We start from the raw sequence: 24,501 nt of genomic DNA, 5'->3' as shown, positions 1-24,501 counted from the left end.
CCAGGAACCGGTTCAACGGTTTAGTCATTTTTTCTTAAAATTTAAATTTGTTCCACTTTTTGAATCGCTAGGTTGGGTGAAGGGAACTCATCACTCCAAAGCGCCTCTCCACGCCGCTTTCTCTCCTCACGATCGGCGCTCCTCACCGCCGTCGAATCGCCATCGCACGCACAGACGACTCTCCTGCATATCCCCCTCTAAAATTGTACGCCTCTTCCTATCTCTTCTTTTTTATTCTGCTGATTGCTTACATGTACGTGTGGCTTCCATCTATTTTACATAATGTTTATGTACGTCCACCAGTTTTTGAAAATGCGGGGGGTAATGTCAAATTTGTGTTTTCCTGTTCTTGAATTCGATCGATTTTATTTTTGGTAGGTTTTGGTGCCATAATTGTTCACTTAGAGGTATGCTATCTTCTGTATAAGTATTTTAGGAAGAGAAACTGATAACGATGGTGCTAATTAGCTTAGCTATGCTAATTTTATTGATAAATTCAACGCTTGTTACATAACCATCGCTCTCCCAATTTCAAATTCATCCATCGACCACAATTATTTGTCATTTACACAAACAGCGTATGTGCATTGAACGTCCAGTTCGTTGTTTTACTTGATCAATTATTTGAACATCTTCATTCATCCAGCAGCCACTTTATTATGCCTGTGGTAAAGCTATGTTTCATATGCATCCATATTATCTAACGCATTTGGTGATTCCGCCTTTCATTTCGTACCATAACTCCATAAGAGATTATTGGAGCAGTTTTTATTATTAGCAGACCTGTGTATGGACGAGATGTGCTCATAGAATGCTTCTTGAAAATTGGCTCACGAGCTGGAAGATCTTCTTCCCTTGTTGTAGACTGGGTTGGTGATAATTTGTTAGTTTTTAGTTTTTCATTTTTGGGGAGGGTATACATTTAAATTTCTCAAGTTCCTATTCCATTGAATTAGATAAATTGTTTTTCAAGTTCCTATAATACAATTGATTTGGAATAGTCAAATCAGTGTTGTTAGGGTCGCGGGGCGCCCCGAGGCGATGAGGGGGGACCCCGGGTCGCGGGGCGATGGGGCGACGGGGCGAGAGACCCACGAATCGGGGCGCCAGAATAGCCGAATGATAATTATATTTGTGTCTCTTTTATAAGTTGTTGCTTGAATGTTTATCACATCAAATAAATCTACATACATCATTACTCCATATTAAAAAAAGAAGATTAGACGAAAAAATATAAATTTTTAAACAACATAACTAAATAACTAAATTTTATTATCAAAAATCATCAAAGTTCCAAAAAAAGTTGTAAAACATAAAATAATTAACTAAATAATATGTGTAGGATTTTATGATCATAAATCATTCAAGATAATTTGGATTTAAATTTTTTTATTTTTTGTTTGATGTATTAGATCAGGGCAATTTTTATAAAGAGAATATAATTTGTGTGTCAAGTTATATCTATGATGAGCCTCAAATTAACTATAGTATTAAAATATTTAGTTATCTTTTATTTGATCATTTCATTTTAATAGAATTAAAAAAATTGAAGAGAAAAGTAACCTATGACTTATTTCATTTTAATAGAATTAAAAAATTGATAAGGCCACATGCAATAGCTCACTACTATTCAACTAAGTGGCGAATTTATTTTATGATAAGGCCACGTGCAATAGCTCACTTCCCAATGCATACCTACCCCTCTTCTCCCCTTCCATTAACACAAATTCTGCAATTCCCAATTTAAACCTAAAAATGGAGCACCCATTTTCCCGACGACCACCACGAATCGGGGCGACCCAGACGACCCAGGCGCTCCACGGCGACCCAGACGACCCAGGCGCGCCCCACCGTCGCTCCACGGATCTCGCACGACCCCGCCGCATCGGGGCAATGTCGGTCTCGACCCTTGCGACCCGCGACCCAAGCGCGCTCGGGGCGCGATTTTAACAACACTGAGTCAAATCATGTCAATTTGCTCTTTCTTGACATACAAAGAACTCAATGCGTCATAGTGGGCTAAAAAGTGGAAAATATTGTAGTAGTATATGATAGTATGTGGTTGATGGACCTGATATTCTTATATGTGGTTGTGTTGCAGGGCAAAAGAGAATGAAAGTCAAGATTATACGTATCCTACATATGTGTTTTATTTATACATATATATCTAATGGTTGTGTAGGTACAATTCTGTGTGATGTTCAATAAATAAACTAATTTTATTTTCTAAATATGCACGTTATCGATTATGACGGATGCAATGTAGCAAACATATTTTTCATTAGGGTGTGCTATAAGCCTGTTTGTCCTTGACCCTATTGTTTGTGAATTCTGCTGGGCCTGATGGACAGAGTATGTATCTGATTCTCTTAGTACTGCCAGTTTCCTTATGTGAAATTTATTTCAAGAAGCTGAAAATATGTTCTTTTTGGAACTTCCAGATGGCATGCTGTCGCTTCTTGGACATGGGATGCCCAAGACGAGACTTGTGGTATTTGTAGGATGGCATTTGATGGTTGTTGCCCTGATTGTAAACTCCCAGGAGATGACTGCCCCCTAAGTAAGTTAGTTTTTTTTAACATTTCTCGCTTTTTTTGTTGGTCTTATCTTTTTACTCCCATTTTAGTGGTTATCCCCTGTTTTTGGCATGTTAAAAGCTCACTCATATGATTATTATGTCAACTGCAATATTGCATATAGTAAGTAAAATCCGTTAGTTTCTCAGTTCCATTCAGAGGTAAGCTTGAATAACTAATTACCTATCCACCATCGAGGTCCTAATTATCTTTTGATCTATTCACTTATTTACCGCATGTCAAAAGCAGTATGATCTACACAGATAAACAAGTTAACAAATGAACGTGGTGTCAACTGTCAAACACTAGTATCAGCCTCAGGGCATGTTTCATTTCACCAACTGCTTATTTAGGACTTTTGGAGCTGACAAAACCTGCTACTTTGGTTTAATAGGTTGACAGAGCCTGCTACTTTGGGTCATAAAAATATTACATAGAATAAATATGCAACTGAATGAATGCTATTTGGTAATTGGTATAATAGGTTGGGATACTTAATAAATTTGGCTAGTCTTGGTTGCTATAATGAACTAAGTAGACTGTAGGCTTACTTGCTCAGTAGGGAAGCATATTGTTGCCATTGAAATATACAAATATGAATTACGACTAAGGTTTCCTTTAGGCCACTCTACTTTTTACGTGCTTTCCTCCATTTCATCTCTGAGCTCTTTCCTGTCCTATCTCCATCTAATCCCCCTTATCCTGATTATCATATTACTCAAACCACATTTGCATGATATATTTAGACCGATGAAAATCATTCAAAGTTGCAAAAAATTGCTGACCCCTTCTCATTTGTGCCTTGTTCTTGATGTCCTTGATCTTGTCCTGGTCTGCCAGAAACTTCTGCTAGAAAATGAAGTCCTCACTTGTAATGGAAATCTTGTAATACTGTCTTTTTTAGTCTGGTCATTCTTTCTCTTAGGGTTATACTGAAAGGTTAGTAGCTATTATAGCTGGTTTTTCTATTTATGACTTGAGAATAACTATTCTTATTGATGTTCGGATAATGATTTCCATATCCATTCATATTTTCATTGTCTTTGAATTTCATTGTATTGCACTCACTTTCTTTATGAATCTATGTTAGAATAGCCACTATATAATCCATACACAAATTTATGTTGCAGTTTGGGGTTCTTGCAACCACGCATTCCATCTTCACTGCATCTTGAAATGGGTGAATTCACAAACTTCACAAGCACATTGTCCCATGTGTCGTAGAGAATGGCAATTCAAGGAATAATTGTTGTTCATTTCTATACATAAGTAGTTTATATGCATGTCTCAACTCAAGAGCTGTGTTTTACGAATGGCAAATTTTATCGAACTCAATCGAAATTCGAATCTTAATCATGTTTGTTGCTGTGGGAATATTGTAAATCCAAATAATTCGGTTCCATTCTTGATTATCTCATTTTTTTTGGTTTATTTGCTTAACGTCACTCTCTTTGGCACTGCGCAACGGACTTCGACTTCTATATGCTATTGTTGTTGGTTTGCACTTTGCACTAATTAAATAATTCCTTTTTCATGAACCTATGAACTCATCATCAATACAACAGGAATACTATAAATTAACACTATAAATTCAACTAATGAAAGCATATGCTAATGCAACGAGAAGAGTTTCACTTCCATCATCATAATTCAGAGAGCACTGAAACTACGATGTATAGCAAGAAAAAAGATAAAAGTGATATTTAAAAATCGCAAGCAATTCATCCATTGATATGAGAAATTCCAATAGCTGATTTCATAGTAACATTACTCAAACATGTATCTTACACACTGCTACGCCAGATTAATTCCATAAAGGTATCTTAGGCTCAAACCAGAAGATGCACCATTTGAAGCGAAAAGCCATTAACAACAAGAGCAGTATTATTCAACGCCTCAACCATATGACAGATTTTCAGTTCTGCTACTGGAGGGGCTTGACGACTTCCCACGTGAAGTCGGGGTCCTCTCTTCCGAAGTGGCCATATGCTGCGGTCTTCAAGAACCTCCCATTGTTGCCCCTCTTCAAGTCCAAGTTGATGGAGATCATCCCAGGCCTGAAGTCGAACTTCTCCTTCACGATCTCCAGAATCTCCTTGTCGGGGATCTTCCCAGTGCCATAAGAGTCAATAAAGATCGATAGGGGCTCAGGCACACCAATCGCATACGACACTTGCACAATGCACCTCCGTGCAAGCCCACTCGCTACAATACTCTTGGCAGCCTGCCTGACAATGTAGGCACCGCTTCTGTCGACCTTGGTCGGGTCCTTCCCTGAGAAGGCACCGCCACCATGGGCACCCCAGCCACCGTAGGTGTCGATGATGATCTTACGACCAGTGAGACCGGCATCACCATGGGGTCCACCAATAACAAAGCGGCCGGAGGGGTTCAGGTGGAAGATTGTCTTCTCGTCCAAGTACTTCACAGGGATGACGGGCTTGATGACGTGCTCCTTGAGATCCCTTGCAATCTCATCATTTGTAACAGTCTCATCGTGCTGAGTGGAGATGAGAACAGTGTGGACTCTGATCGGAACCATGGCGCCTTTCTGATTGCAGTACTCGACTGTGACTTGGGTCTTTCCATCAGGTCTCAACCAGGGGCATGTACCATCCTTACGAACCTCAGTGAGACGAGCACCTAATTTGGTGGCAAGCACATGGCTGAGAGGCATTAACTCAGGGGTTTCGTCGGTGGCATAACCGAACATGTGTCCCTGGTCACCAGCACCAATATCCTCTGGGCGCTTGGTCAGGTGGCCATGGACACCCTGAGCAATATCCGGGCTCTGCTGCTCAATGTTAACAAGAACCTTGCATTTATCAGCATCAAGACCAACATCATCAGAAACGAATCCAATCTTACGGCAGGTATCACGCACGATCTTCTCATAGTCTATGTTGGCCTTGGTTGTGATCTCACCAAAGACTATCACCATGTTGGTTTTGGTACAAGTCTCACATGCAACCTTGCTGTCGGGATCTTGCTCGAGGCAGGCATCAAGAACCGCATCAGATATCTGGTCGCAGAGCTTGTCAGGGTGTCCCTCGTTCACACTCTCAGAGGTAAACAAGAAGGTTTCCATTTCCTTAACCTGCAAATATAAATCATGAATAAAAACATCAAATGGAGCCTAACTGAAGCCACTAAAGGACCACATAAAGAGTCATGAAGAGCCCTTATCTTTTCTCGGAAATCAAGTAAAGCCTTAAAGAAGAATCAAATATCAATAAAGAAAAAGGAAACTATAGCGTAAATCTCAGTTGAACAAAAAACACAACCGATTCATTGATACAAATGATCAAGATCCAGAAAAAAAAAATGATGTTGAAATTTCTTTCGATTCCATGCTTATTTATGTGAACTGAACATGATTATGCCGCTAATACACCTCACCGCATCAAACCCCAAATTTTATCATGAATCCCTACATAGAAACATGAAAGATATGCAAGCCTACTTAAATCACACATACATACATACATACACACAACAAAACATGACGAGCTCACACACAACAAGATCTCTCATACTGCTCAACAAAAAAGAAATGCATGATAACCAAGAATTTCAAGTCAAAATAACATAAACACTAAAATCATCAGTTCGTGTAATCGAACGAAGCAATATGAGGAAGCAGAAAACAATTCAAAGCAAGAAGCAAAGCACACAAGCAAAATAGCAATAAATCAAACAAATTCCATGATTGATTTGGCTGAGAATGTGTACCTCAGATAAATTCAACTCAAACTGCAGAGGAGAATGATTTGGAACTCTCAGAGGCTGGCCAAATGTTTGCGAGTATTGGCGAATCAACTTGAGCTTATTTATAGGGAGGAATAGGATGATTACTTTCAATATTATTCTCTGTATAATTTTGTACAGTAGTTTATTTTGACTAATGGAAGGAGGGATATATAAAATTTAGTATTTGATTTTTTTACGACGCATATTATAAGCATGTGTAGAATCTTTTATCATTGTTAAGAAAAATGATGACTTAATTAATATTATTATTCTCTTCTATGGATTCTCTTGTTCTCTCTTCAACTCTCCTTTCTAGTAGTGTTAATTTCTTCAACCCCTGCTCTCAAGCTCCTTTCATGCCATTGGTGTTCTTAACCTCGTAACATGAACTTTAGATATTCAAGAATATTTTGATTACTTCGAGCTATCTGATACCGACCAGCTGTTCTTCGAAGGGATCTTTTTGCCCTATCACAGAATCTCCAAAATTTAGTTTCAAAATTGATGCTCTCCAGTTGGCTTGTGTGTTAGTATAGGATGGCCAAAATTTAGTTAGAAAATATAGTTTGTAGGAATAGGACAGGATGACCAAAACTTAGTTTGAATATTGAAAATTTAGTTTTAGTACAGAATAGGAGTAGGAATAGGAATATAGGCTGACCAAAATTTAGTTTGAAAATTGATTCATGTTGACATACATCAGTTGGTGTGTCTGTTTGTGTTGTGTAGCAAGGTAGGCGATTTTATTAATCCTGACGATTGATTTATACGGTTTAGATTTAGTGTAGTTGATATTCAAGACTAAATCATTTTATTTATTGATAAGAAGTAGATGTTCAAAGTCAAATCCAAAAATTGATTCAGGTGACATACACAAGTTGGGGGTGTGTTTGTGTGATAGATAGGTAGACTGATATTTTAATTGTTGAGTAAATCTTATGACTTTTCGTTCTTCATATTTTAATACCTTACCAATATATACCGTTTTGTATTAAATAAAAGTATTTTTCATGACCAGCCACTATTTTTTTATGTGGTAAGTTGACAGGGGAAAATCCTTTGAATAAGTGAATATTAACTTCTCTACTGTTCTCACTATATATGAAAGAATTAAGCTTTGTTTTTTTTTGTGGTCAGCCACTATTTTTTTAGTTGGTGGGAATATATATTCCATTTGGTTTAATCAACTCCAAATGTGAAGCAAGTCTTGTAAAATTGAAATTTTCTTTAATCGACAAATATAGATATGAGAAACTTTAATCTACATTTAAATGTTTTTGGGGCGCTGCCGACACATGATTTAGCAATTCATAGTGTTTTGCATGGGGCCAATCAAACCACTTATGGTTATGGATATCATGTCTCTATATTTGATTTTAATATATTCACGATGATACATAATAGTGATCTAGGTAAACCACTACTTAAATGCATAATTAGAGAACATAAATTTAGTTCACTATAAGAGTGATTTAGTTCACTATACGAAGGAGTGAACCAAAACACCATTACAGTTAACCAAATCCTTGACGGAGTAAATACTTTACTATAAAGGTATTTTGGTTCACTCCTTGTTTTTAAATTCATATTGTGAACTAAAACGCCCATGTAGTGAATTAGATCGTTTTGATTTAATGGTTGAGATTTGTTCTCTAATTATACACTCAATATTAATTATACTTTGATCATCACTTTGATGATACATATACATCGTCACCGCAATGAGGACACTATTCAATGCAAAAAAAATGAAGCATTTAATTATTCAAAATTTAATATTGTTGAAAGCTCTTTTTGAAAGTGTGTAGATTAAATTAGCTAGTGTTTTCCGCAATCAAATCTTGAAGTCGACTCCTCATGCATGTTTGTGACGCATAACATATTGTAAATATATGCACATTTTCATAATCTTTATATGTAAAATGAACACGCTTCGAATTATATTTAAAAACGAAACCATGCATGAATTTTGCCTTGTAATTATAATAAATATCTTAGAATATGTCTCCATTTGAGCATCATTCTTATAGTTAAATGAAGTAGCAATCGATAAGGACAAAAATATTAGTAACATTTTCATATCGTATAGGGTTCACAATAAAAGGAAGCATGAAATAAACAAGGAGTAAAGGGCATGAATCAGGTCATTAATGCAAACTTCACTGCCCACTAATGTTAATTAATTAAGTATAGCTATCATACAAGACGATTAATTATTCGATAACCAACATTCAATACAATCGAATTGGAAGACCTAAATTTACGTCATGGGGAAAGGAAAGAGATGAATGATTTTCAAATTTTGTTATTTAATACGATCGAAATGAAAGATCAAATGGTGTTTAATGATCTTAGTTCACGAAAAAATAGTCTAATTATTTATCTTTTAGGATGTCTAAAAAATAGTTTCACTTCTATAAATATAAAATTCATAATTTACTTATTTTATACAATATTTTATTCACATTTTCTCATCTCTTACCTTATTAATTTATTATCAAAATTTGTGCCATCCACCTATAAAATTATTTTTAATGCGAGTGTACAATTTGGTCACAATAAAATTATGCCACCACATGGATTACGTGGGTGGGCCTTTTTACTTTGAGAAAAATACAATGGGCCTTCTAAAATTTCAACCCATGTTATTATGTTATTGTTAGTTAACATTACTCTCTATAACCATTATTACGAGTTTCGGTATATTATTTTAGTCCATTCATTATTAGGAGTACTTCCAGTTTATTTTTACTATAAATATTAGGTAAATTAACGTCCCACACACATTTTATTATAAAACTAATATTCCGTGTATAAAAATGGATCTCATGTTCTACTATCTTTTTCCATTCACTTTTCTTTATACTTCTTAAAACCCGTGTCAAACTCAAACAAGACTCGTAATGCAGACGGAGGGATATATTTTATTATGGAAAAGTTGAATCCAAACAAAACTTTTATGAGCAATATATAATGGAATTTGATTTACAAAAATATTGTATGGTGTCTGCGCGGGGAGGGCCGAGGTTATTGGAGTCCACGTTGATTGCATGTCATCAACTCTATATTATTATGTGCTTTTACAAAAGTGATAATAGTTGGCTTAGCTTACGTGACTTCCAACTAACCTCAATTAATCCACAATCTCCCCCATCGCATAATCGTTTTTAAATGAGTTTACAACTCTTATATTTTATGTGACATTTTAATTTCTATTTGAAATAAAATAACTAATTAAATGATATAAGCATAAAGTTACTACTCATACTGAAATAAATTAAAGTATAATAACTAGTTTGACTCAATATTTATTAAATTAACCCATTCAGAATAGTACGCAATAGTTAAAGACTTAAACCCCAATATATCATCCCAGTCCAACAGTTTGAGCCCATGAAACCATTCCTTCGTGCATAATTAAACACAAGAACAGTCGAACTTTTAACTACTATATCCATTAATTTTGATAGAAAATTCGAAATATTTAATGAATTATTTGCAGTGCTCAAATCATGTCAGCATAAATAGTGGGTAATTCACCCCCTATTTTACCTCCCAAAAAAGAGTTTTCTAAAAATCAATTGCATTAAGAGAAGGGAGATGTCAGCATGGAATGCAACTCAGTTGATAAATGGTAAGACCATTTCTCCAGCAAATAGTCCAATAGCTCGAATCGACTATAGAAGAATATATCTACATTAACTTTTATGTTAGTTTGTGTGAGTGTAACAATATTTTGATAACACTCTTGAGTTGATTTGGTTGTTAACATTGAGTGATGTGTCATTCTCAAATAGACGATCATAACATGAATAAATAATAAAGAGTTTCATCAATCCAGCCAAATATAAAATAGACGTAATTAAATAACATGACCTAGCTTGTAACGTAATGCATAGAAACCCTAGCTAGTACATAGAGAAACCCTAATACATGGATAAAAATTAAAAGGCAACAAACCCTACTAAATCAAAGTAGAACATTATTATAAATAAACTAGCCCCATGATTGTAATCATGGGGTTTCCCCGATTGGGGAGCCACCCCCGTTTGGTACAAACGGGATGGTGGGCTGGACCGGGGTGCACTGGACCCCAGGAAATGAGCAAAACGAGGGTGATCCAAAAGCAAAACCGCTTGGGCCGGGAAAAGATCCAACAGAACCCGAGCTAGGAGATGTTCCGCCAAAACTACCGAAGGTCTGAGGCTGATCGAATTCCTTGAGAGTTCTTGTTCCATTCACATCCATTGCGAGTGCACCGAGTAACAAGGTGAGGCCGAGGAGCACCTTACCGAAGCCTACCTCCATCTCTCCAAATATCTTTAGTTGTTTCACTCTTTTTGTGTGTAGGTGGTGTGTGTACTTGTGTTTTGCTTGAGGGTATATATATCCTTCGTAATTGGGTGCATGGTGATATATGTTAGTTTTGAATTAGTATAGATGGAAATGAAGAAATAAATGGGGTGGTAGATGTGTGTGATTGAATGCTGCTACTCTTAATTTATGAGCATTCAATGTCTTCCTGATTTATGAAACCATATATTGTGAGCTAGTGTACATGCTATATACTACATTTTTGTGTTATTATTTATTTGCTCGTACCTATTTTTGTAGTGTTGAATTGCAGTGTTATATTATGGTACTGTTTCTAGTGTCATAAGTGGACATGGCTCCGGAAGACATATTATATTATTAGACTTGTAAAACGATATTTTTAAGACATCTTCAATTTGATTGACATGTCACAAACCTTTCGAAATCTTGAATTCTCAAATTACCGAATTTCCTTTTTATATATTTTCAGACGAGTCGATGAATCATCATTCCGCAAGACGAGAAACATCCTTTCGGTGACTCGTCTCCAAAAATAAATGGCAACGTCGCGAGTGTTACACCATCACTGATAAACGAGCTCCGATGAATTGGATGATGGCAATGACAGAGTTTTGATTTACAAAGCATACAGAGAGTGAAAGAGAGAGTGTGTATGCAGAGATTGCTTTGGTTGAACAATGCATCGATGACTATGATAGTCTAAAAAATAGTACTACTACTAATTTTATACTGGATAGTTGAATTCAACGGCAAGTTGTTAATTTAAAATCATACTATATTCCTTTCATACTCTCCCCGTCAATTAAAAATGGTCTCATTTTGTCATTTTACTGGAGTGTCCCTATTCTAAAAGTGGACACCTTCTCTTTTACCTTTTCTCTTTTCTTTCACACTTACCAACTTTTTTCTCCACCTCTTTTAATTTATCAATTTATTATAAAAGTTCGTGTCATCACTAGTGGGACTATTTTTTTTATTAACGAAAGTAGCATTATCCAACCATCATCATCTCATTTTAACTTTTAAACTTGAAAGAATGGGGATGGAATCGGAAGCCTTTAAGTATTGCAACTGCCCAGACAATAATACTTTAGATAATTAATAAAGTAATTACGTCACATCAATATTAACCTAATACATATATGTACTGAAACAAACTCATAAATTGAGACTTGTTAATATTATTTATCTAATCATGTAATAGGACATTTTAAATTATTTATGGCAAAACATATGTATATATATGTACTTAAAATTTATTGGTAATTTTTTTTATACAGGACAAAATTAAACAATTTATAAACTTCAAATAAATTAATTTACATTGCAAATAATTAAAATATCATGAAATCATAAACTACTACGTACCACTCATTCACCCCAAAAGGCCAAAATAAATGTAGGGTATAAATGCATACGGTTTGATGCCCACTAGCTAGAACTAATTTCGACAATTCCAATGTATGTTTTCTTGATTTACGAAACTATTGAGCTGATGTACATCAGTACATCCTATTTCATTTTTGTGCTATGATTTATTTGCTCGTATAGTCGTATTTCATGCTGTCTAACTATTCAATGAGTGCTTGATTTTATGGTTTAACTTTTTTTATTAATCCCATACCATTTCTAGTCATTTTTGTCTCGTTGGTTCAAAAAAAATGACACGTTTCCATTATTAAGAGCTGGCTTTAACAATGCATATCATCTCTTCACTATTGCATTTATAGATCTCTCACCTAACTGATTCATCAGAATTATGCAACAACTTAAATCTTAACTCACATAGCTGTTACTGTACTATGCTTCTGAAATTGAAATTTACCAGCACATAACATATTGGGCGGGTTTAATGCAAAATTGATAAAATAAGAGAGATCGATAGAGCAAAAAGTGATTGGAATATTGTTAGTAAAAATGAGACTCACCTAATTAGAGACTGAAACTTAACATGGCATCAATAAAGATTAATTTTGATGAACGGAACAAAATGAAAGAATACAACTATTTTTTCGTGAGGGATGCATTACATTTCAGTAAAGTTGCGAATGCAAAATGCACAAGATAAATTTTGTCCTCAGAAATATGATTTGAGCTTCTAAACTCCAGGGTGGATATATCATATATGGACGGCCTCTTTTTCTAAAAAAAGTTCTGTTAATAATGAATATTACGACTTGGGAAGAGGGTTTTCTTTATTTGAACAATCGGCATGGAACCATGCAGGTTTGTATCTTCATTTCTTTATCTTGAAGAAAAACTGAGAGAACGAGATAGGGGGTAAGAATTTTCCACATAATTTCAAAAAAAAGTTCATGTGTATGTTAGCAAATGATATCGTTTTTCTTACAAGAAGATAATTTACATGTAATTTACTTTTAAGATTTTCTAGTTTTCCCCAAACTTTGATAAAATGATGTCTTCATTTTACTTTGAATCAATCTCATATAGAGCATGAAAAGTGAAAGACATCATTTTAAAAGATCAACTAAAAGGAAAACAGTAATGTAAAAGTTGGTCTCAAAACAAAGTCGGGGGCAAACAGCAAAAACAATATTCATAACTTTCACAATACAAGAACAAATAGTCTTCGAAAAGAGGAGAATAACACACATGACAAAGAGAATTAATCCATCTGCAGCCTGACTTCAGTCGGCTGGACTATAATCTTCACTGCAACAGAGAGCAGCAGAGTCGTTGGGGCTACGACATGATGCATTCGATAGCTTGCTTGCAAATCCCAGTCATTGTAGCCTCAGGCCCATAAACCTAAACCAGTATTAATCATAGAGCCCAGATAGATGTTATTCGAGACTCTATTTCAATCACATTTAGTATTTAAATTGCTAGCTTACTCAGATAAAAAAAATAGCAATAGGAAATGCAAATGACTTAATGAAGAGAGAATAATTACATTTTCAAAGTTGTTTATGAACTAGTAACTCAGATGTTTGAAGGTAGAGAATAACCGCAGTAAGAAAAGAAGGCATGACAAGTCAAATAGAATGAATATGGGATAGGAGAAATGTGATTTCATACCTCAATGGGAACTCCGAGTTCTTCTCCCAAAGCCCTCATTCTAGCCAAACCAGTTTGGTAGTTGGGGCCACCTCTACGAACATAAAGGTGCATTCTAGCTGCTTTGAGTTTTGATTCCTGCTCAATTGATGGGTAAATTTATGTCATCCCTCAAGAGTAAAAATCAGAAATGTCATCCTAAACTAAAAATAGTTTGAGTACCTTCTCTTTCAGAGCTCTGATAATTCCATTGAATGTAGCAGCAACATCAGTGAAGTTGGCAATGCCACCTCCAATAAGAAGAGCTCTCTTACGGCCATCTGGGTCAGCTGTGGCACACTGCAAGCAGCAATGACAGAGAATTACGTTAGAAAAGTATATCGGGAGAAAGTTTCAGACGTCGAGTACTCGAACAAAAATCATAGTTCTCACATCAATAACAACTCTGGCATATTGCAAAACTTCTTCATTTGGAGCTCCACTATACTCAGCATAGTTACCAAGCTCAGATGCATAGCCCAGATCTCCAACCTTTTTGGGGGAAATTTCAAGTAGAAATCAATAAGTATTCTCAAACAATATGGAACATAAGAGAACGTAATGCAAAGTTTTTGCTTGCTTGGCTGGGCATCAGTGAAGATAAATCTGGAATACTTACTGTATCGGCATATATTACACTTGCACCACCTCCAGCAACCATTGTCCAAATACGCCCTTTTGGATTCAAGACAGTAAATTTCAAAGATGCACTGGTCTATAACAGGATAAAGAATACAGGTGAGAAGATTAGCAATGAAATGTGCCAAGTACATATACATATAGGTTCACAATATAGAACCGAAGCTTCAGAAACAAGGTTCACTTTTGTTATTCTAACAGCTATGAAGTTGATTTAAGATCATATATTTAACTTGAAGTACAACAAGACCATAATATATAATTGAAGTTATATTCCAGTTATCCAGGGTGAAGCATATTAGTAAACAAGCAAAGCTATGACCATCAGCCAAGGCCACAACATGGATGAACCCTGGGGATGGCAGGGCAGAAAAATCCTACTCTCTTTCAACTATCTAAGTGTGAATGATCATACTCATTGTTTATTTAATAAAGAACCACAAAACAATCATTACTGAACCAATGGTCTAAAAATGAGTTTCTTTCTTTCTCATTTCTAGTTTTAGCACATGGAATGACCTTTGGAACACAATAGGTGGTGGCATTTACCTTCTCATCTAGTGAGTGAATGAAACTCTCTGTTGGACTGAGAACTCTTCCAAAAGGTAGAGGAAACTCGATGTTACCCCACCTGAAACAAATCATAATTTCTAAAGAGATAAGCTTTATATTCTAGCAACAAAGTAATTTAAATCATGCTATGAGAACCATGCATCAACATACTTTTTGAAGTTTTTGAAAGCAGCTGTATCATCCAACTCGCCTCTCATATCTAATGGAAAAGGCTCCCCATTCACTAGTGTAAATGGGTTCATCTCAAGAAAACTAAAATCCAAATCTGTGGATAATAAATAGGATCGACGTCAATCTTAGCCGGTTAAAAAATCAAAAGATAAAAATCATATGCTACAATTGCATCAAACAAAGATAACAGAGCAGAAGACAAGGGATGGGGTATGGTATCGGCTGGGGGACAGGGATGAAGAGAAATTGAATAACGTGTTGCTCAATCCTTGATGAATAGTTCCAACAACTTGATCTTTCCATAATTCAAAGTCGTACGGAAACAACTGATGAAGTCAAAGTGTGCTATTAAACTAACAATCAGTTCCATTATGAGTGCAATACCTTGAAATACAGAGAAGACGCCAGTTATAAAATTTCCAATCTTTCCCCGGACCTGAAACAAATAATGAAGAATTTAGTATCAAGAGGACATGAAAATATAGGATAGTATCACTTCATTATGAAAACGTTGGGTTATACACCGCATCACTTCATCGGAAGATGAAAAAAATCAAAATATTACTATAATTATAAACAAATTAATATAGGATATCTCACACCAAATAAAGAGATAGGGTGATTCAGATGTCTACCTCTAATGGCAGTGTAGCAATCAATGGAGCACATACGTCCAAGGTCATTGGCTTTTCAGTTGGGAGGGATATTGTTTTGACCTGCAGAACAATAGATTAGTTGGTGTCTACTGTTGCATACACCGTGTTAACTTCGAAAGTAGGGAACCAAACAAAACCATGTTGCAGCTGTCTACCTTGTCCCAGTTCTCTTCAATTTCAATGCCCCCACATTCTGAGAAGCTAATGGTGGATCCTAACCTATCAGATACTATAGAAAGGTAATACTCTTGATCATGAGGTACAAAAGGTTCAACAATGAAGGTCGTTATAGGGGCTTTGCAACCACTCATCTCAACCTGAGAAAAATGAAAATCAAGTAAGCTTCCAATGTAGCATAACTAATACAAATAGAGCAATCTATTAGATTTTTCTGTCACCTCAACACCAAGGCGCTCTTTGACAAATGCAGCTACTTGAGCAAGGTCCATGTTTAAGGCTACAAGACCACTCTTGCCACGTTTCCCAAACAACATGTCAGGTTTCACAACCAACTTTGTCGATGATAGCCATGGTTCTTTGTTTGTTAATTCAGAAAAGTCCGTTGACTGTGTTACCTGACGAAAATTACATAGTCATCAGCACAACTAGACATTTACTGAGATCAAAGCAAAAAAAACACTTGTGCGACCACTGGGGAAACACAACGTTAGCATAAAAAGCAATAACAATACAACATATTAGTAACTTCACAGAGCTTAAAATCTTATAGCAGACCACATGGCATCCGCAACAACTCAAATCCAGAATCATCTTCATTTGGAAGGAAAAAGAGGAAACATGAGACAAGTTGTAGAATTCTTCTTATCCGTAATGATGTGTTCATGTGTTTTGTCAATGATTATCTAGTAATTCATCATCGATTCATGATCTAATGCGCGAAACTCGTAAATAAGTCCATCATCTCACAAATCCAGCAACTCTCATAAGTCATATCCCTGATCTAAGTGCAGAATAAAGTGACAGCACAGTGATCACAGCATACTAAAGGGACCAGTGAATCAAAAATGTAATCGCGATTCACAATTTTCCGAAACACAGATATATAGGTACAGACAAAAACCCCTAACTAATAGAATTTCGAATAAACAGATTAAGGATCCGATCCATTCCTAGGTAATTCCGTATCTAAAAAAACATAGGATACAATTGAGATGATAAGTAGAGTATATTTTTTGTGTATACCTGAGCAGAGCATATCTGAAGGTCAATACCACATAATCTCTTCAAATGCTCTTTCAGCAGTCTCTTGGAGTCGTACTCTCTAATCTTCTTTCTCGCCATTTCTGATCGAATTCGAGAACTAGTTTATGTAAATGAGTTTAGGCTTACGCAGAGTGAGAGGAGGAGATAGATCTGGTGAAGATATAGAAATTGTATCTCCGAAATGGAGATGCCTCGGCTTGACCGAAAATAGTGAGATGTTAGGTGAGAGGAGTGGAAGCCAAGAGAGCTCAAGTTGTTGAGGAATAAATAGTTGTGGGGATCCAAATAAATTTATTTTGTAGAGCTTGGTATACCAAAATTGAAAATACTGTGGATAAAACAATTGAAATCATACAGGTTCATTCTAAAATGTCCTATAGTATCAATATTTGTTGAATGCCAAGTTAAGAATAATAATGGTGGCAGAGAAGTTATAAACTTCAATTATTGGGATATTAAGGAAGCTTATTATAAAACCTTCTTTTATGAGTTTTTCTAGTGGGGACATTATAATCTTTTCTTTTATCATATTTTTTAGTTTTTTCTTTTGTAACAGGGATATTTTCAACACCAAATTGGTTACAAAATTGCCCTAATTGTTTTTTCTCATTAAGATTATTTTTCTTAATTTGTCTATCAAGTTTTATCTCATTGCAAAGAGATAATCCTTCTTGGATACAGAATCCTATTAATTTTCCATAAGTAAAATTATCATAATTGATATTAATATTTCCTTGTCTTAATTGGGTTCTTACTCTTTCAGCAAAGAGATAAGGTAACCCATCTATAAATTTAGACTTCCAATGAGCACTATTACTCTCTGGGAGTTCCATAACCCTACTTAAAAAGGTATCTTTGTACCATCTAAAATTAGTAAGAGTTTTGCATCTTAAATTTTGAAGTAGAGTTCTAATAGTCTCACTATTATCAGACCATCTTCCTGTAAAGTGTTCCATAATATTTATGACAAGAGTATAAACAGAATTTTCTATAACATTATTGTCTTCTGTTTTTATCGAAGTAAGAATAACATTTCTATTTTCTGTGGTGAGGTAATTATCCCACCAACCTTTTAACTGACCTGTAAAGCCTGCTGTTATCATTTTTGCAATTTGGCTATCAGTATTACCAAGGTTTTTTGCTACAGTACTATACATGAGCATTCTATGGATAATATTTTGGATGTGTCTATCGTTATAACCATCAATATTCCATTCATAAATATTTTTCCCATTATAAGAATTATTTATAGTATACTCCTGTTCTTCAATAAGGACATCCTGGGGAGTTGGTCTATTATAATAATACATCCTTTGGGTTGGTCTATCAGCAAATTTAAATTTTTCCAGTTTATAAATTTCTTCCATATTTTGGCTATCACTATCAGTTTCCTCCATTCCTTTATTGAGAGTATTGATCTTAAACTTATTGAATTGTTTAATTATAACTTCTTCAATGTTATCCTTAGCCCTCATTTTAAAATCTTTTATGATAGGAGGAGGTTGTATACTAGGAGTACAAACAACCTGTTTAACTTCTTTTTCAATATAAAAGTGTTCTTTAATACTTTTCAATTCAGAAGTTATTTTTTCAATCTTACCTGTTATACAATTAATATTTTCTCCAAGCCTTATAAGATAAAGATTTGTAAAATTTCTTTGTTTGATAACCTCGTTAATATAACCCATGGTATTAATAAAGGATTCGTTATCAATCAATTTCTGAAAAGCTTTAAAATATCTAATTTCATTGTCTTCTTCTATTTGAAAAGATTTGTGAGGAGGAAAACTAGATTTAATAATTTCTCCTGTTTGGGAAAGAGTATAATTTCTTTCAATAGTAGAGATGTAATTTTTTACATAAGTATTTATGAACCAAGGAACAAATGAAATTTCTATATTAATTTCATCAAGTTCTTTATAAAATTTTTCAGCAAAATCTTTCTTTTCTTTAGAAGAGAAGTTGATATTAAACCAGTCTCTAAAATCTTTCCAAATGGGTTTTTTATAATCCTCCTGTATTTTAAGTCTGGCAGGGGATCCTTGACTAAAATCAATTTTTATATTATCCATTTTAATCAGAGAAGTTAAATTCTGATACTGTTGCGTTTGGATCAACAGTATATATTCCTCTAGCAATATTATCTTCTTTTATTTTAATTCCTTCAACTTTATCTTCCCTAACTCCTGTCTCTCTTATTCTGGAGGTGGAGGCTCTAGAGGACTCGGGATATTCAACCTTATAATTAGGGGCTATATAGAAATAATTTTCTTTATCAGATCTAGAGCATAAGCTGTCACTAGATCTTCTGTGATTTTCAAATTCGATTTGAACTTGCCCATCAAGCGTTTGAGTAATACTTAAAGGCCTGTTTTGAGTTCGAGGAACTCGTGGGACAGCATTTTCTATAATCCAGTTTTTAGGAAATTCAATTTCTTCCCATTTAATAGATCTTCTAGTAGTGATCTCAGATTTTTTAAAATTAGTTTCTATTAAAACAGTTTCATTTATAGATTTATCCTTGATTCTACATCTTGGGTTTAAAGTATGTAGAGGTTTATAATATATCCTGCTACAGACACATATAACCTCAGATCCTGAAGCATAATTATAGCCATGAGTTTTAACATTTAAAGTTAAAGCCTCATATATATTAATATCAGATAAGGAAAGTTGCAAATTAGGATAAACATTAAAGTAAACAGGACCATGAGCCAAACTTGACTGTATAATACCCATTAATGAAGAATTATAATCAAGATTTCTAGCATCTCTCAAGGCTGCTATAAAACTTTCGGGTAAACCTTCTAAAGTTAAAGGTTTGAAAGCAATTTGAACTAAACCTATATGTAAGAATTTATGAGTTTTCTTATAAGTTTCAAGGCTCTTACTATTTAAAAGTTTTATTTCCATATCCTCTTTATTTAGAGATATGGTTTCCTCTGTGGTTTGGACAACCTGGGTTAATTTGATATTATCAAAAAACCCGTATCTATAAACAGTTCTAGGATTAATCCTAGGAATAGTCCACTTATTTAATAATTCAATGTCTTGAGGAATCTCATATTCTTCCTCAATTCTGTTTTTCACAGTATTATCGGCCATAACGGACATGGATAAAATAAGTATCGGATAATCTAGTTAATAAGATACCAAGAAATCACATGGCTCTGATACCATCTTTAAGGCATTTTAAGACCTTGAGGATCGTAAGAGGGGGATGCCATCATAGAATTATCATCCTAATAAGGGAAGGAGAAATAAACCAAAAGGAATTTTACTGTTTTCTTATTGATTAAATATGGCCAGTCATCCTATGTCAATGGAGGCAAGCCCAAGAAAACGCCTAAACATTGGCAACAAAGGGCGAATCCAGACCCAAGGAAATAGCCATAAAAATCAATAATTAAACAAACCTGGGTATATTTTCCTTTCGATATTAAAATTATATTTCCATAATTAATTCCTTAGTATCTTATCTCCTAGTTTATCCAATACTTATAAACTTAGCCAATCATAAATAAATACTTACAAAAACAGAGGAGTACAGGAAACTTACAAAATATATATTGATAAACCTTTCCTGAAGGCTAAATTACAATAGGAGTAAGGATGGAGGGTTACAAGAGAGAGAGAGAGAGAGAGAGAGAGAGAGAGTTCTTATCTCAACACATGAGATTCTGATCTTTTCCTATCAAAAGACCTTATTTAAAGAAAAAGTCGGATTTCAAATCCGGATTTGAAATTTATAAATTTTCAGCTGTCGTAAGGGCTGACGACAGTGTATTCGTTGAAAGTGAATGCACTCTTTATTCTTTCATCTTTCCACTTTGTTGGCTCTCATTTGCCTTATCTGGCGTCTTTTCTATCATTTTGATGAAGTTCGCAAAATTATCCTCTGTTGAGAAGCCTTCTTCTTCTTCGAATGGATCCTGAGCATCCCTAAAGTTTTTGTGCTCATTATTATTCGGAGAGAATTCTGGAGAATTAATATCTGTATCTCCTTCTTCGTTTTCTTCTTCGTTTTCATCTTCATCCATATGATCAATGTCTTTTCCAATACTAGCCATATAATTTGCTATAAGTTCCTTCTCATTCATTTTTGAAATATTCTTTCTCAAGAATTCTTCAAAAGGAGAAATGTCTTTTTTCAGAGATTTATTAATTGAAATCATACAGGTTCATTCTAAAATGTCCTATAGTATCAATATTTGTTGAGTTTTTATTCTGTTTAATATTTATATTTTTCCAAATTACTATAATGCTATAATTTACTATAGTATATTATTAGTCAATTATGAAATGTCTAAAGCGATGACATTTTCTTATGCACACCGATTTGTCGCAAATCGATAAAATTTATTATTTTTTTATATCCATCCAAATTAAGTTGAGTTAAATTTTTGGGTACGAAGATTAATAAATTGCGTTGAAATGTAGGAAACATGAATAAAGTAGAAAAGATTAGAAAGTGTAAAATGTGTGATAAAATAAAATAAGAGTGATTTGGTGTTTTGTTTTTGTCAAAAAATGACTGAACTTAGTCGGGACATTATAAAGATGAATACGACTAAACTTAGTTAAGACGGAAGGAGTACTATTTCTCAGGTATAACGTACAATTTAATTATTTCATAAAACTAATTGTGAAATTAATTGGTTTTTATTTTGTTTAGTCTTGTTTCGATTGCGAAAATCAGTTAATGTGTTTAAAATAAACAATGAAAAAGTAGGTTATAATAATTTAAGTAAAATCACAAATTAGGTGTTTTAACTGACTAGGTAAAAGACTGATATACCCTTAATGGCCTCGGAGGCAAAATGGTAAAAACTAGCACCTAAAATATGATTATCCGTCGTCTGGACCTAGACGTCCCCAAACCGAACCGAACCGAACCGTTCGAACCGTGCCCGGAACCGCGGTTCCCCCGGGCCGGTTCAGGTTCCAATTGTGCGCAAACCGTAACCGGCGGTTTTGAATTGCCGATTTCGTCGGAACCGCCGGTTCGGCGGTTCCGACAGCTTTTCAGGCCTATTTCCGACCTACACACTAGGCTTTTCAGAAACCGTCAGCGGAACCACCGATTTTCGTCAGAAACCGTTGACGAAACTGGTGGTTCCGTCCAAAAAAACGCCGATTTTTCGAAAATTTGAATTTTTGAATTTTTTATTTATTTAATTTAATCACATTTTTCCCCTATAAATACCCACTTCCTCTTCATTTCTACTCACCTCATTCTTGTGTTAACAAGTCTTTCTCTTCTCAATCTCAATTTCTCTATTCTCTATCCTCATTCTCTCTAATTGCTCAAGTTGTTTACGTTATTTGCGCTCATAATTTACTCACGTTGTTTACGTTATCATATTCACACAATCACACTACTCTCTATTCTCCACTTTCAATTTCCATAAATACCATGTCTTCATCTCGCCGTGGTGGTGAACGGGGCAAGGGAATTGCCCAAGATCAAAGTGATACTCGTCGTCGACGTGCCCCTACTAGAGCACAAGTTACGGAGGAGGTGGGAAGGCGAGCCGCTCTTCGAGCGCAAGTAAGTTCTAATATGTTTTTGTTTTTTTAAATTCATTTTTATTAAATTCATAATTTCATTTTTTAACATCTATGTGTCTATGTGTTTTATTTTTGTTAGTATTTTTACTTAATTGTATAATTTTCGTAGGAGGAAGAAGATCGAAATGCGGCCTTGTTACTTGCCCTCGCCGACCAAGAAGGGGGGGCATTCACATTCGGCTTCGCATTTCGAATACTATGTGAATCTATCATCGGACGAAGGCGATGATGGATCACATCAATTCCTCCCTTCTAGCGCCGGTCAAGTTGGCGAAAATGATGAGGAGGCCGATGCTCCCCCCCCCTTCAGGACGGCAAGAGAAGAAGATGCCTCCAAAGTTGAAATCCGATATTTTCACCAAACATTACAAGACGGTCCCGGTGGTAATTTCAAATCCTAATGATCCGACCACTACCATAGAGACAAATGAGTTCAAAGCATATTGTAACTATTGCGAGAAAGTCTATCCATTTGGAACCGGTGGGGGATATGATACTCTCCATCGCCATTTGAAGGTAAAACATCATGTGGAATATGGGCATACTAAGTCCCAAAGCCAAATAAACTTCTCTGTCGGCCCATCGTCTCAAACAGGTACGCCTCTATTTAAATATGATCCCAAAAATGTTACCGATGCTATGGTAAGATGGGCGGCAATGAAGCATTTTCCGTTTAATTTTTTTAATGACAAAAAATATGAAGTTACTATGCAAACCGCATTTAATGTTGCTACAAAAAGAATTCCCCCCTTAACTGCTCAAAGATCTAACAATCGGCAGTTTTTTGATAAAAAAAAAAAGAGAAGTAGGAAAATTTTTATCTACCTTGGGATACAAAGTTAATATTTGCTCTGATGTGTGGACGGATTCTTACCATAGAAATTCTTACATGGGAATTTCATGTCATTTTATAGATAATAGTTGGACTTTAAATAAACGTTTAATTGGTTTTAGACAATTTCCTTCACCACACACCGCACAAGCAATTGCATATTTAATTATTCAAGTTTTGAATGATTATGATTTATGCAACAAAATATTTTCGGTTGGTTTTGATAACGCAACCGCTAACACTGCAAGTATACCCGAATTAATTGCGGCTTGCTCCCCGGTGATAAGTGATAAGTATTTTCACCAAAGATGTATATGTCATATTTTAAATTTATGTGTACAAGATGTTTTGTCTTTATGGCAAAGACATATTCAACCTATTACAACAGTTGTATCCTTGATCCACTGGAAGCCTCATATTGGCAAGGCGTGGAAGAAGTATTTCCATTCAAAGAAAATAAGGTACACAACTTTTAATTTATATGTGTCTACTATATGGAACTCTACATATGATATGTTGCATTCTACATTAGATCATATAGAATATTTGGCTGATTTTTATAGAACTTTCCCTGTATATGATTTATATATAACCTCTTCTTGTTAGGATCAAAGCATGAGTTTATTTAAATTATTCAAAGGTTTTAGAAATGCCACCGTTGAGTTATCGGGTGTGTATTATTGCACATCCGTTCGTGTTTTAGAACATTGCATGTATATATCACTTGGTTTTAAAACTGCAATGAAAATTCCGTAAATAATCTTGAATTAATGTGTGTTTTATATTATATGATTGAAAAATGGTTTAAGTATTTCAATAAGATCCCAACGGTTTTTTTGCTTGCAAAAGTTTTGGATCCAAAATGGAGACTAGTTGTTACTTTAAAAATTTTAGAATTTTATTACAACAATTTGGCTTATATTGATCTTGAACCACTTCGAGCTTTGCAATCGAATGACGAGGACGACGACAACAACATAAACCTAGCCCAAACATTCCAAATAAACCTCCCCCACCTCTCAACCCTGCAAAGAAGTTTTGAGTTCGACTTGCGGGCTCTCTTTCACGATTACGAAGCCAAGTACAACAGTGCCCACCAAGTGAGACCTAGACCCCC

At 35.0% G+C, this 24,501-nt stretch overlaps 2 protein-coding genes across 2 annotated transcripts; both read right to left on the bottom strand.

Moving 5' to 3' along the window:
- Positions 1-4,296: 4,296 nt before the first annotated feature.
- LOC121754172 (S-adenosylmethionine synthase 2) lies at positions 4,297-6,412 on the bottom strand. The gene is made up of 2 exons (XM_042149523.1): positions 6,309-6,412; positions 4,297-5,673 (listed from the first exon to the last, which is right to left on the bottom strand). Exon 2 carries the CDS (start codon positions 5,662-5,664, stop codon positions 4,501-4,503), a length of 1,164 nt encoding a protein of 387 aa, XP_042005457.1. The 5' UTR covers positions 5,665-5,673; positions 6,309-6,412; the 3' UTR covers positions 4,297-4,500.
- A 6,723-nt stretch (positions 6,413-13,135) lies between these two features.
- Positions 13,136-17,244, bottom strand: LOC121755856 (ATP-citrate synthase alpha chain protein 2-like). The gene is made up of 12 exons (XM_042151272.1): positions 16,961-17,244; positions 16,156-16,332; positions 15,913-16,074; positions 15,737-15,817; positions 15,486-15,537; positions 15,081-15,195; positions 14,907-14,988; positions 14,338-14,433; positions 14,112-14,210; positions 13,902-14,018; positions 13,701-13,817; positions 13,136-13,430 (listed from the first exon to the last, which is right to left on the bottom strand). Exons 1-12 carry the CDS (start codon positions 17,057-17,059, stop codon positions 13,365-13,367), a joined length of 1,263 nt encoding a protein of 420 aa, XP_042007206.1. The 5' UTR covers positions 17,060-17,244; the 3' UTR covers positions 13,136-13,364.
- Positions 17,245-24,501: the final 7,257 nt, after the last annotated feature.

The sequence above is a fragment of the Salvia splendens genome, chromosome 11, assembly GCF_004379255.2.
Source record: "Salvia splendens isolate huo1 chromosome 11, SspV2, whole genome shotgun sequence".
NCBI lineage: Eukaryota > Viridiplantae > Streptophyta > Magnoliopsida > Lamiales > Lamiaceae > Salvia > Salvia splendens.
The sequence above is the reverse complement of the archived record's forward strand: the minus strand, read 5'-3'. Positions and strand labels throughout refer to the sequence as shown.